This window comes from Lactuca sativa, chromosome 9 (genome assembly GCF_002870075.4).
Source record: "Lactuca sativa cultivar Salinas chromosome 9, Lsat_Salinas_v11, whole genome shotgun sequence".
Lineage (NCBI taxonomy): Eukaryota > Viridiplantae > Streptophyta > Magnoliopsida > Asterales > Asteraceae > Lactuca > Lactuca sativa.
This window is the reverse complement of record NC_056631.2, coordinates 204,460,762-204,476,365: the sequence shown is the minus strand read 5'-3', so window position 1 is coordinate 204,476,365 and position 15,604 is coordinate 204,460,762. Positions and strand designations below refer to the sequence as shown.

Genomic DNA, 15,604 nt, shown 5'->3' with positions numbered 1-15,604 from the left:
TACAAATGGTATCAGAGCTAGGGCACGGGTCGATGTGTTCGACGGGGACGTCAAACCCTATAATGGGGGGTGAAAGTGGGTTAGATCTGATCCAACATCGGCTTGGAAGGAGAGCGAAACATTTCCTTATAAAGGGGTGTGGATACCTTCCTTGTAACAACATGTTTTAAAGCCGTGAGGGCAGCAGATCCCATAAGAACTCTGCAGTTAAGCGTGCTCGTGCCGAGTGGCCCAAAGCGGACAATATTGTGATACGTGCCAGAGGGGGATGTTACAGAATAGGAGGTTGAAATTGGAAGATACATGTTGTATTTGGGTCGTGGATGTCGAAATCAAGCTTGATTTGAAATGGGTTGTCTTCTTGTTGATGATATCGAAGGTTGATACATCGATACTTGAATGTTGATTTGGAAATCAAAGTCGATTTCTGGTCAATGGTAATGTCGAATGAAGGAGACTTGGTATTCAAATGAGTTATTTTTTGACATCGAAGGTTTATTTGGTGAAAAATTGGATTTTGGAGTCGAACATATTTGAACTGATGATGGTTTGGAACGAACTTCTGAGTTCGTGGTCAATTTTGAGTTGAATGAAAAGTTTTGGAGTTATGGGTCAATTAATTTTGATTTGTCGACTGCGATTTCAATGAGAGGATACGATTTCGATGTGCACCTAGTGTGTTCAACATGTACAGTATTGTGAGCATGATTGGATGTCGAACATGTCCTAGAATCGACTTGGAAACAACTTGGAAACGAAATGGTTTTTGAGTTTGCTGTCGAACGTTCGCTTTTGGTGTCACTGTCATATTTCAAAATAACGGTTTCGATGTGTAGGATTGACCAGGAAGGATTGATAATGAAGGTGTAAATTCATGGTTAACAAAACAATGGCGGAGTCAATATTTTTTGGGATAGTTAGATTCAATATTTGGGTGATTTGTGAACACATTTGCTATGTGCCATCGAGGTTAACTGAATTTAGATGTTGATGTCGAATGTGCAAGGATAAGAACGAAGGTTCAAGTGGGAAGGTGATATTGGGGCGATAACAAATCGAAGGTCGTTGATTTGGATATCGATTGGCAATGTCTCAATATCGAGTGTTTAGAAGTCGAAGGTATCTTCGTTGTGGGTATCGACTTGCTATGGAGAAGGTCAATTGAAACGTAATTGATAACGAATGTTGTGAAGAAGAAATAGGAAGTGTTGATTCAAATCCCTCAACTTTCAAAGAAGTGGAAATTTTCATCCACCTTCGACATGGAGTCATAAAAAGTGCAAAATTGCTGAATTTCCATTTCGAATGCCTGTAGTTTACGCAAGTTGGCAGAATTTACCCAGTTTTGACATTGGGCTGAAAATTCTGAGAAATGGGAATATTTTTAGAAAAGGCCCCTACAATTAATGCGAATTAACACTTTATGCCAAGTTTTGCAATTGGGGTAAAGTTTCACATCTTAGGTTGTTTTGGGTGCAAAGGGTCGCTGTAGAATTTTAAAATTGACAGTTTCTACCCAAATATGTGAAAATTCGTCAAAGGCGGTCCATGAACGAATTTGAAAATTGAGATATTTTTTGGATTTTCTGGATTTATGCAAAATGTTTATGCCATGTGTGGGGGAGATTTGTATGGAAAATTCTGAATCTGAGCGCTTTCTCATTCCTTTTTGGTTTTATAATCATTTTTCGATTATAAAAGGGGGAGAGAATTAAATATGAGAATTCGAAAGTTGCTTTTTTCATATTACGCGTACTTGAAGACCGAAGTGACCTTGAGTAATTGAAGTTTATGAAGTGATTCAACTTGAGATTCGGAAGTGATTATTAGTTCATGATGGGTTTGGAATTATTGAAGATTTTTGGGGTGTGCTTTTATGCTCAAATTTGGGTAATTTTGTGGAAGTTTGGAAACTCCTAATATCCTTTTGTGGAGGTTTGGAAACTCCTAATTGCCTTGTGTATTAGGATTTCCTACGCCAGGAACTTGAGTGATTGGCTGTGCCGGTGACTTACAGAATCAAGCAGTATGCCCTTTTTCGTTGCAAATTTTACATTGTATTTCACGACAATTCCCTGTGTGATGGAAATTGCATTTATTGCACTTCGGTAATGTTCCAACATGCTGATTTGTTGGAGTAAAAGTAGTAGGAATAGCAGCAGGAACAGTAGCAACATGAATTGAAACTAACTTTTGTTTCTTTAAGGGTTCTTGAGAAGATTGGCCCTTCCTTTTGGTCCAAAACATTTTCTTCTTGTTATTTTTGTTTGCTTTAGACTATTCTGGGACTGTTTTCATGAGGCCTTGTCAGACTCCATGATCTATTAGTGACTGTGCCAGTTCTTTGGCATTATCGAAAGTAACAAGTTTAGAAGCTAATACACTTCCTTGAATCTGAGGTGATAGTCCCCAAATATACCTTCCGATCTTCTTGCTCTCTAGAGCAACCATTCCAGGACATAAGATCGCTAGATCGCTGAATCTATTGGTGTAAGTTGCTATGTCTAAACCTATCATGGTAAGGCCCCAAAGCTCTTGCTCGAGATTTTGTACTTCACCCCTTGGGCAATACTGTTGCATCAACATTGATTTCAGATTCTCATAGCTCATTGAGTTAGCCACTACAAGAGTTAGTGAATTCACATGGCCATTCCACCATGTTAGAGCTCGATCAAAAAAGGTACAGACATCAAATTTCACCTTGCTCCCTTTAGGGCATGAGCAGATTTCAAAGACTGCTTCGATTTTCTCTATCCATTGAGATAGAGTGATGACTACTCCAGTCCCATTAAAGTTTCTAGCTTTTCCATTTGTGAAGTCCTTATAAGAACACTCTCGTTGGTGTCCATGACTTTCACCATGATTGGTGGGATGAGCACCAGCCCCTGATCCACTAGCACCATTTGTATTTATTTGTGATATGGCGGCTGCCACAGCTGCAGTGACCGCTGCTTGAAACATAGCAGCGTCAAACTGTGGGGGTGGTGGTGGAGTTGGAGTTGGTGGATGCCTGTTTGATCTATGTGGTGGCATCTTATAACTATATAATTAAAAGCGAAAAGATGATAAGTTTTTATTACATAAATCAAAAATCAAATAACTAATCACATTAGTTTTTATATGTATCATGATTCGGCTTGAAAAGTATTTTAAATTCAATTCATAATAGAGGTTTATGCAAACATAAACTTATGAATTACTGATAGTAGTATTCTTAATGTAGTTTTGTAATTGTTCCATACTAGGCCTTTCTATTATGAATTCAATTCATAATAGAGGTTTATGAAAACATAAACTTATGAATTACTGATAGTAGTATACTTAATGTAGTTTCGTAATTGTTCCATACTAGGCCTTTCTATAATCATTTGGTGTATACCAATTGTATGCAATTAGAACTTGATAAATTGCTGAATTTAATGGGCCTGCCTTAAATTCACAACCAAACAAGGAACTAAATAAAATGCAGACCCACCATTTCTAAATCGATAAAATTTTAATTACATAAAATTATAACATATACACTAAATAATCATAAATTACCATTTGAAAATAGGTCGTGATAACAAGGTTGTAGTATTTTTCCATTGAAATACTTGTCACTTTTATTGATATATTTTATACATAAAGTTGGAAAACTTTGACCTTGTTACAGGTCTACATAATATATCACATAAAGGAAATTTAACAACATTACAATTTACGAATAGTGTATTCACTTAATCGTAGAGATAAAGTTTTACACACATAGGTATAAGTAGTAAAAACTTAAGAGTAGTGTAAACACTACTTGCGACGAGTACTACGCCGATTACTAGATTCTGCCTCGTCTTTTTCTTTCCAGCGTCCCTCTAATGTAGCTTGATGATCCCTCAAAGCTCTTATTTCAGCTTGGGCAACATTTACTTATCCTTGAAGTGCTTCGGTATGATTTTGGGTTTGGTCCTGAAGTTCATCTAAACGAAGAATATCAGAAGTGTTGATCTGTGCAGTAGCATTCACTTCTAAGATTCGGTTTATTGGAATCCGCGCCTGATCAGTTTGACGGGAAATGCGGTGTACTATGACTAGGAGAGCTCTATCGGCTGAACCTCCTCTAGAGAGGTCATAAAAGCCTCTTTCCATCCCGTAAGGAGGACTTTTGCCTTGTTGCCGATTCAAGTGGTACAGACACATTGCCATAAATATACAATCCACCTCAAGATATACAACACCCCATTGTAAGAAAAGATTTTCAAGGACCTACACCAATATGGGGCAAACGTTTGTACCACTGGAGTCGGAAACAAGGCCAATGTCCTCCTTATGGAATGGCAAGAGGCTTTTATGACCTCTCTAGAGGAGGTTCAACCGACAGAGCTCTCTTAGTCATAGTACACCGCATTGCCCGTTAAACTGATCAGGCGCGGATTTCAATAAATTGAATCTTAGAAGTGAATGCTACTGCATAGACCTACACTTCTGATATTCTTTGTCTAGATGAACTTCAGGACCAAACCCAAAATCATACCGAAGCACTTCAAGGATAAGTAAATGTTGCCCAAGTTGAAATAAGAGCTTTGAGGGATCATCAAGCTACATTAGAGGGACGCTGGAAAGAAAAAGACAAGGCAAAATCCAGTAATCGGCGTAGTACTCGCCGCAAGTGTTGTTTATACTACTCTTAAGTTTTTACTACTTATACCTATGTGTGTAAAACTTTATCTCTACGATTAACTGAATACACTATTCGTAGATTGTAATGTTGTTAAATTTCCTTTATGTGATATATTATGTAGACCTGTAACAAGGTCAAAGTTTTCCAACTTTATGTATAAAATATATCAATAAAAGTGACAAGTATTTCAATGGAAAAATACTACAACCTTGTTATCACGACCTATTTTCAAATGGTAATTTATGATTATTTAGTGTATATGTTATAATTTTATGTAATTAACATTTTATTTTAGAAATGGTGGGTCTGCATTTTATTTAGTTCCTTGTTTGGTTGTGAATTTAAGGCAGACCCATTAAATTCAACAGTCTATCAAGTTCTAATTATATACAATTGGTATACACCAAATGATTATAGAAAGGCCTAGTATGGAACAATTACAAAACTACATTAACAATACTACTATCAGTAATTCATAAGTTTATGTTTGCATAAACCTCTATTATGAATTGAATTCAAAATACTTTTCAAGCCGAATCATGATACATATAAAAACTAATGTGATTAGTTACTTGATTTTCGATTTGTGTAATAAAAACTTAACATCTTTTCGCTTTTAATTCTATAGTTATAAGATGTCACCACGTAGATCAAACATGCATTCACCAACTCTAACTTCACCACCACCCCCCAAGAGTTTGACGTTGCTATGTTTCAAGCAGTGGTCACTGCAACTGTGGCAGCCGGCATATCACAAATAAATACAAATGGTGCCAGCGGATCAGGGGCTGGTGCTCATCCCACCAATCATGGTGAAAGTCATGGACACCAACAAGAGTGTTCTTTTAAGGACTTCAAAAATGGAAAACCTAGAACCTTTAATGGGACTGAGGAGTCATCGCTCTATCTCAATGGATACAGAAAATCGAAGCAGTCTTTGAAATCTGCGCATGCCCTGAAGGGAGCAAGGTGAAATTTGATGCCTGTACCTTTTCTGATCGAGCTCTAACATGGTGGAATGGCCATGTGAAGTCACTAACTCTTGTAGTGGCTAACTAAATGAGCTGTGAGAATTTGAAATCAATGCTGATGCAATAGTACTGCCCAAGGGGTGAAGTACAAAAGCTCGAGCAATTGGGGCCTTACCATGATAGGTTCAGACATAACAACTTACACCAATAGATTCAACGATCTAGTGATCTTATGTCCTGTAATGGTTGCTCTAGAGAGCAAGAAGATCAAAAGGTATATTTGGGGACAATCACCTCAGATTCAAGGAAGTGTATTAGCTTCTAAACTTGTTACTTTCGATAATGCCAAAGAACTAGCACAATCACTAATAGATCATGGAGTCCGATAAGGCCTCATGATAGCAGTCCTAGGACAGTCTAAAGCAAACAACAGCAACAAGAAGAAAATGTTATGGAACAAAAGGAAGGGCCAATCTTCTCAAGAACCCTCAAAGAAACAAAAGTTAGTAGCAATTCATGTTGCTACTGTTCCTGCTGCTATTCCTACTAATTTTACTCCAACAAATCAACATGTTGGAACATTAACGAAGTGCAATAAATGCAATTTCCATCACACAGGAAATTGCCGTGAAATACAATGTAAAAATAGCAAAAGAAAAGGGCATACTGCTTGATTCTGTAAGTCACTGGCGCAGCCAATCACTCAAGCTCCTGGCGTGGGAATAGGCCAAGCCTGTTATGGATGTCGTGAAACTGGACATTTGTGACACACGTTCCTCGAGTTATTATTTGATTTATTGAGTTAATATTAACTTTAGGCTAGCACTTGGACAATGGAACCTTTGGAGTGGACCTTAGCAATCTGGGCCAAGAACTTGGGCTGCCCAGAAGCCATACGCTGGGCATAACCTGGCGTACGCAGGGCGTAGTGACCAGTTTGGATTCGGGGGACTCGGGGGCGTACGCGCAACGTACCAAGAGGTACGCCCAGTGTACACAGGCAGATGCCAAACCCTAATTTTTAGGGTTTAAGACATATAAATACCCCATTATAGCCTTCCCTTTGGCCTCCTCACCTATCCATCACCCTTAGAGAAACCCTAACCCATTCATACTCTTCCTTGTGTGTGTGCTTGACATTTTTGAGCTTATTTTTCCAAAGAAGGAATTTGAAGAAGAAAGGAAAGGTTGGAGAAGAAGCCCATGAGTACCTTGAGCTCAAGGATCTGGAACAAGCTCACCATTTGGCAACAAGAGGAGGTATAAAGCTCCTATCTTTCCTCCTCAAAGTCTAGATCTAGGGTTTTGACGATTTGGACCTTTTAGGTCCAAAGGTTTGATCTTGATCTTGCAACTTTGATTGTGAGCTTAGGGTTGCCACCCTTGAAGCTCAATGAGTTCCTTTGGCCATAAAGTTGCAAGCTTTGTGGCTTCTATGAATCCATGCAAGATATCTAGCCATTTGGATGGAAGTTCATTGTTATATTAAGTATTGGGCTCATTTGGTGGGTTGCAAGTCACCAAGTGGTCAACTTTAAGGGTTAGGACGAAGCATGGGACTCAGATCTGTAGTTTAGACGTAGAGTCTTAAGGGGATAAGTCGTTTTTGGAGAAAAGGGCTTAACAGGAGAGTACGTTGGGCGTACTTGCCAGTACGCGCAACGTACAAGCTATTTGAGCAGTACGCGCAGCGTACAGAAAGGTACGCTCAACGTACGCTCAGTCAGTAGATTTTGTTATTGGGCCTCGGTTTGGGCCAAGTCTTGGACATAACAGTAATGGGCTGTGATGGTCCTTCAGAAGTCAGTTAAGGGCTCAAGGACTAATTAGGCTTGAAAGGAAACCCATTTGAAGAATTGGGCCCAATTTAGGAAATTGGTCCATTTGGGGATTTAATGGGCCTTAGTGAGAACTAGAAATGATTGAACCTAGGTCATGGCCCAAAATAGATCAGAGGGGTAAAATAGTCATTTTACCCCTGGGAGAGTCATTAGTTTTTGATTAAATGTTTATTTGGTCATTATAGCCAGGGAGTAGTTGGAGCAGCTGACGGTGTCACCTCTACACGAGTTATTCAGCAGCCAATTTGAGAGGTGAGTTTCCCTTCAGTAGGAACGAGTCTAAGTCACCAAGGCCGGCCCGTAGCATGTTATGATAATAGCCGAGTGTGGGCAAGGCCTGTATCTCTTATTAGTTGAGTGTGGGTGGGGCTCGTATCTCATAGCTATATCTGATTATGATATATGAATGATAGATTAGTTATACATGTTGTCTGTGTGATACTTGTATGTTTTGGCATAGCAGTTGAGTGTGGGCGGGGCTCATATCTCACAGTAGCCGAGTTTCGGTGGGGCCCATATCTCGAAGTAGCCGAATGTGAGCAGGGCCCATATCTCAGAGATAGCGGAGTGTGGGCGGGGCCCGTATCTCCTAGTTAGCGGAGTGTGGGCGGGGCCTGTACCTCCATGAGTGTGGGCGGGGCCCGTATCTCCTAGATGCATGATATATGTGTATGGTATGTGGTAGATTGGGGAGACTCACTAAGTTTCATGCTTACAGTTTTTAGTTTTGGTTTCAGGTACTTCCACTAGAAAAGGGAAGCGCTCGGGATGATCGCATGATACACACACCACATTCTTCATCCTGGGAGTTCTACTATGATGTTTTTATCATATGATTTATCACAGTGTTTGACATGATGTTTTATGATACATGATACATGGTTTCTTTATGATTATGGACGGTTTATGGATTTAGATAATGATTTCAAACAAAAATTTTGGACCATATTTTTGGTATGTTTCAACATTACAAGAGGGATTGTCCAAAGACGAGGAATGTCAGCGGTGTGGGAAGAATACTGGCTGTTGGCCATGAAGAAGCCGTGACATATCCTACAGTAGTCACGGGTACGTTTATTCTCAATAATTCTTACATATGCATTCTATTTGATAGTGGTGTTGAGAAAATTTTCATAAGCATAAATTCGAACACACACTTAAACAAAATTCCAAACCACTAAAAGATACCTTCACTATAGAAATGGCTAACGGAAAAAACGAGTACACTAATGATATATACATTGGATGCACCCCTGCACTAAATAATTTTTCCTTCCCAATTGACCTTATGCCAGTATCTATAAAAAGTTTTGACGTCATCATTGGTTTGGATTGGTTAAGTCCTAATCATGCTGACATACTATGTTATGCGAAAGCCATTCACCTTAACCTACCAAGTAATGAAACCCTTATGATTTACGGCGACAAAATCAATACGAACCTACAAATCATTTCTTGTATCAAGGCGCAAAAGTATATTCACAAGGAGTACTGTGCTTTTCTAGCTCATGTGGTAGAAAAGAAGCAAGGGATGAAAGACTTAGAGAGTATCCCCGAAGTCTGTAACTTCCCCGATATTTTCCCAGACGATCTTACAGGAGTCCCATCAAAACGACAAGTCGAATTCAGAATCGACTTAATTCTTGGAGCTACCCCTGTTTCCAAATCCCCATATCGTCTTGCACCATCAGAGATGCCGAAACTGTCTAGTCAATTGAACAAACTCCTAAGTAAAGGGTTCATAAGACCAATTTTCTCACCCTAGGGAGCACCAGTCTTGTTCGTAAAGAAGAATGATGGATCTTTCTGTATGTACATAGACTACCGCGAGCTAAATAAAATTACTATAAAAAACCGATACCCTCTACCTCGTATTGATGATCTCTTTGACCAACTACAAGGTGCAAGTTTCTTTTCAAATATTTACTTAACATCTAAGTATCACCAGCTACGAGTTCTAGAGGAAGATGTTCCCAAAACAGCATTTCGAACTCGTTATGGGCACTATGAGTTTTTAGTGATGCCTTTCGGATTAATGAATGCACCTGCAGTGTTGATGGACTTAATGAACAAAGTGTGCCGTCCTTATTTGGACAAGTTCATAATAGTCTTCATTGACGATATCCATATCTACTTAAGAAGCAAAGAGGAGCATAGCCAACATCTCTGACAAGTGTTGCAAACATTGAGAGTAGAGAAGTTGTATGCGAAGTTCTCAAAGTGCGGATTTTAGATTAGAAAGGTAGATTTCCTAGGTCATGTGGTCAGTGCAGAAGGAATACACATGGACCCTTCCAAAATTACAGCAATAAAGAACTGGTCAGCACCCAAAACGCCTACAAAAATCCGTCAATTATTAGGTCTTGCTGGCTACTATCGCATATTCATTCAAAATTTCTCCCAAGTTGCTAATCCACTTACCGCTCTGACACAAAAGGGTGTAACTTTTACCTGGGGAGAAAAACAAGAAACGACCTTCCAAACACTGAAGCGAGCCCTATGCAGTGCACCTGTCTTGTCTCTACCAGAAGGGACAGAGGATTTCGTAGTATACTGCGATGTGTCTAATCAAGGGCTAGGTTGTGTTCTCATGCAGCGAGGAAAGGTTATATCTTATGCCTCAAGATAGCTTAAGACACATGATATCAACTATACAACACACGATCTTGAACTAGGAGCAGTAATATTTGCTCTGAAGATCTGGAGACACTACTTATATGGCACGAAATGCACAATATTCACGGACCATAAAAGTCTTCAACATATCTTCGACCAAAAAGAATTGAACATGAGACAACGACGTTGGGTATAACTACTAAATGATTACGAATGCGAATTTCGTTATCATCCCGGTAAAACAAATGTAGTAGCAGATGCCCACATCAGAAAAGAATACTCGGGACATCGAGTAAAGTTGTTAACCATGACTATCCATTCACACCTGTCCACACAGATCAAAGAGGCTCAACTTGAGGCCCTAAAAACCGAGAATATGGCAAGTGAATCTTTAATAGGAATGGACAATAACCTATAAATCGAAGGTGATGGAGCTCGATATCTCATGAACCAGATCTGGACACTAAAGTTCGGTGGTTACAGAGAGGTTGTCATGAATGAAGCACACAAGACGCGATACTCCGTTCACCCAGGTTCAGACAAGATGTATCTAGACCTTAAGAAACTATATTGGTGGCCTAACATGAAGGCTAAGATTGCTACTTTTGTGGCCAAATGTCTTACTTGTGCCAAAGTCAAGGTAGAGTACCAAAAGCCATCAGGTCTATTACAAGAACTGGAAATCACCGAATGGAAGTGGGAGCGGATTACAATAGATTTCATAACTAAGCTACCCAAGACGCCGAGTGGTCATGATACTATATGGGTAATTGTTAACTGACTGACTAAGTCCGCTCACTTCCTGCCAATCAAAGAGACAGACAAAATGGGGAGGCTAACTAGAACTTACATCCGAGAGATAGTATGACTATACGATGTGCCTATATCTATTATTTAGGATAGAGATAGTAGATTCACCTCACGATTCTGATAGTCACTACAGAAGGCTCTTGGTACTAAGCTGGATATGAGCACAAATTATCATCCTCAAATAGACGAGTAGAGTGAGAGAACTATCCATACACTAGAAGACATGTTGAGAGCATGTGTGATCGACTTTAGTAAAGTATGGGATACCCATTTACCACTAGTCGAGTTCTCGTATAATAACAATTATCATACTGGCATCAAAGTTGCTCCATTTGAAGCCCTCCATGGTCGCAAGTGCAGATCACCTCTGTGTTGGGCACAATTTCCGATAAATCTCGCAACCTCATGGCCTAGAACCGGCCATGTCACCGCCTCTCGCATCTGATTCGTGTCCGACGCGTGTCGCCAACTTCCGGCACGTGTTGCGTCCGTGGAGGCATCCGAGATCAGACACGTGCTTCGCTTTTCCTTCCAACGCGCAGACTTCCCCCTCGCCACCTGTCTGACGCACGCCTTCTTCTCCTCCCTTCAGAATCGAGCCTTCGCACCCTATATAAGGGAGGTGCGATATTTACCGGTTCTTAACTTATTTTCACACCAAATTTCATATATTTTCACAATATTCACCTCTTTAAACCTCCTTACAACACCCTGAAGCCCCGGTAACATATCCAACACCAGAAGAACATCCCGAGGTGCCAGAAGTCCGCAAGAAAAGAGTCTTTCGGTTTCTAAACCCGACCCTCACAAAGCCCGATTTTCAACAATAAAGCCTTTCTAGCAATGAAGTGCTGATCAATTCTTCACTACTATCAAGTGAGTTTATACCCCTATTTTTTCACTATTTTTACATTATTTTAGGGGGGAAATATAAGTAAAATACAAGGAACTCTTGTATAAATAACAAAATTTATTCAACTAGTTTACAGTCGTTATAAACAAACTATTTTTCCGGTTCGGAATTTATTACAAAAATAAACATATAAATTATAATAGATATAATTTATGAGTCATGCATATTTATCAATTCACTTTATGGAACTACATATTGCTTTCTATATTTAGAGGAACTTATGAAAATAACCATATAAATTATATTAAATATAATTTATGAGATATTTACTATATATCTATTACAAAGATATTTTCCAATATTCTACACGTAACTATCAATATAGCATTTGTGAGATACGCTTCAAGTACTTATTTTAAGTATAAAACAAAAGTCCTGAAAATTATAACCAGAGTCTCCTGGAGGGAGAGCATGACACTTGTGTATAGATCTATACGGGACTGACAATCCCACACCCCAACTGTTAGCTATAGTTAAGCCGGTAGGCTTGGGATAACAATTGTCGTACCAAAATTTCGACGCCTGAAGAGCGTCATGTTTCAGGTCATCTAAGGTCATCATGTATGGTTATGATAACTCACAATTTGGTATTGATTAATATGTTTAGTGTAAGAATAAGTAAACAACTTCGCATAGTTTTAATAAATTAAAACTATAATACAATAATTAAAAATTCACAAGTTTTTATATAATAACTAATACAGAATACTATTCTAGTACAGAGAAAACATACTTTTTCATAGTTTTATAGGAATTTAAAACTATATTATACTATTTAAGAACACAAATACATATACAATAGAAAATATAGGATTTTCTGGGTGAACATATTTACATTTTCCGAGAACAAATGACTGATTTCTTTTACAACATACTTATAAACTCACCAACTTAATTGTTGACACTTTTTTCAAAACTACTTGTATTTTCAGGAAATCAATAAACAGGTACTCGTAAGTTTTTGAGGAAGATCGATTTTCATATAATTATGTCTGTTAATATTACTTTTTGGTGTCAAATATACAATGATTTGAACACAGATGTAAAGTTATATTTTATAAATATAATGGATGTTGTACTATGATTACTATTATGCATTGTTGTGATACTACACATGAAGTCATCCACCCTCGAACGTTTCCGCCGTTCAGGTTTGAGGGTGTGACACAAACCTAGCAAGATCTAACAATTTCATTATCAAGATTCAAACTTTATACCTCTAGAAGAAAGATCAAGGTGGACAAAGTCTGGATCTACAAGCTCCAATGCAACCAACACTTCTTCAATGAGTTCCTTCTTCTCCAAGGTGCACCAAGAATACTCCAAAGCACCTAAAAAACCTTTTTTTGCTCACAAGGCTCAATCTAGGGTTAGGGTTTCAAGAGAGGGTGTTGGAGAGGTGGAGGCAGAGAATGGAATGAAATTGAGGAAGTTAAGGAGCTTAAATAGGGTTAAAACCATGAAAATAGGGTTTAGTCACTGATTCCTTACGCCCAACGTACTAGGAATGACCTAGTACGCCCAACGTATTCCCTGTATGCCCGGTGTACGCGGCTAACCCAAAAACTGTCCTAACTTCAAAGGGTCGTAACTTCTTCGTTCGAACTCCATTTTCGACGTTCTTTATATCTACCGAAAGGTATTGAAGAGCTCTATAATATTATATAAATATCTTGGACTAAAAACTTCTCGAACAACAATCCATATGTCATGCAAGAACCAGCCTATGACTTTTCCCGTTCTACCCTTCGGCCCAAAACACCATTCTTTTGTTATTTATTAATGTGTTAAGGCGCTTTTAAAATGATAAAAATATGGTTTCTATTGTAGGAATTGAATCAATTGCAGTGCCCCAACAAAATATCAATCCGCAACAAGCACAATGGATGTAGTAGTATCAAATCCCACCAATTCAGCAACAACCACAACATTTGTTTATACCAGGTCATCATCAAGTTCAACAACCATTTCCTATGGAGTCAGCTTATTTTGAAACTCCGATGACAATGTATCCAGCTATATAGAAACAAGAAGATGAAAGTGAAAGGCAGAAACCTATTGGTTAACATTCTCTTATACAATCTTGTATGTAATTTTAACTTAGCTAATATCACATATCCCATTATTTTACAAAATTGTTTGTATAAATTGATAAAAAAAATTGCAACTTTTTTTTATAGGTAGTAGTATTCCTACTACCTATCATTGTTCTTTTGGGGGCATGATTAGGGTTTTTGGCTGTTTGTAAGCTTGTCCTTACAGAAGATGGGTCAATCGATATGGGTTTTGCCCAATTTCTCTCATGGTTCTTCGGTATTGTAGCATCCAATATCAGGTATCTCATTTACTTTTTGTATATAATAATTAATAGTTAAAGATTATTATTTTTCCATGATTATTCATGTCTTTTTCTCATCTCCTTTTTTAACACAATTATTAGTTTAATTTGATGACGTGCTAATGAAATCTTATTAGTTAACTTGTCATACATCAACATGTATGTATCTATGGATTCTTTACTAACGAACTTACCACGGTGGACTTGGATTAGTGTTCAGGCCCAATCCAAAGTTCAGCCAAAGTTCGATTCAAGCTAATGTACCCGAAAAGAAAACCCGACATTTGTTCGACAGCTTGCAGCCGGATCTGAGATGCAGAGAGCCCTACGAATTTACGGGGAAGTCCTCCGGCTGGTGAGACGTCTTCCGGCGGATTCCAGGCCTTACTACGCCAAATACGCCCGAGAAAATTTCGTCAATTATAGAGAGGTGGATGCCAACGATGACACAGCTCTCGACGAGCTCTTCCTTCGCGCTTACAATCACTCTCTCTGGGTTCTTAATAAGGTCAGTTTTGGTTCATATCCCATGATCTTTTCACAACATTGATCATGTTAAATACGTCTTTGGTTTCTGGAAATTGTTTCAGTATTCAGTCGATCAGGCGGCAGCGAGTAAACTGAAGGAGATATGTGGTGGGGCTTGATGTGCTTTGTTGTACACCAACCGTTTGATAAAATGCCGCAGAGAGGCTATTTCTTAAACTCCTGTTATATGATTGATTATGCTATATTTTCTCTAATGTATTACTCCGTAGTACGTAGGATTTGACTACAAGACAATTGCTGTCATAATTATTTGGTCTTTTGTTATAATACTGTAACATATGATACTCAAAGAAAGATGATCAATTGCAGACAAGTCTCATGTTACATGGTCTCAACACATCATGGCTAAATTTGGAGTTGCAACACTTCTAAAAGTGACGCTCAAGATTTTCTTACAAATTTTATAAATAAAAATAAGTTCGACTATAACACTTTTGATGCAACACTAGTTTTAGAAGGGTTGAACTGTTATGATTCAACACTAATTTTTTGAAGTGTTGCACAGTTTTGGTGCAACATTTGTTTGTTGCAACACTTCAGAAAATGTTGCTTTATAATATTCCAAGACTTTTAATAAGTGGTGCAACATTATTTTCTTAATTGTTATGATACTTTTATTTATTGATCTGGTAACAAATTTTCTTAATAAGACATTTTTATGATGTTTATTTGTTGGATTATTTGATTGTGAGGGTTGTACCTTTGTGTGACCTATGTGTTGCTTAAAAATTTCCTTGTATGTTGTAATTTTATTTCCCATGTATCTATACAAATTAATATAGAAATTGGATATGGAAACTATAATTTTGAAGATCAGAGTCAACCAACAAGAGTCACGATAATTGAAGTCTTTGTGTGACGTCTATCCAAGTGTCACTTATTGATGGATATTTTAGTTGGACTCGAAAT

General features: G+C 38.2%; 1 protein-coding gene across 1 annotated transcript; it reads left to right on the top strand.

Moving 5' to 3' along the window:
* Positions 1-14,381: 14,381 nt before the first annotated feature.
* On the top strand, positions 14,382-15,008 carry LOC111917114 (LYR motif-containing protein At3g19508). Its single transcript, XM_023912773.3, has 2 exons — positions 14,382-14,654; positions 14,737-15,008. The coding sequence occupies exons 1-2, from the start codon at positions 14,460-14,462 to the stop codon at positions 14,791-14,793; spliced, it is 252 nt and encodes an 83-aa protein (XP_023768541.1). The 5' UTR covers positions 14,382-14,459; the 3' UTR covers positions 14,794-15,008.
* The last annotated feature ends 596 nt before the right edge of the window (positions 15,009-15,604 follow it).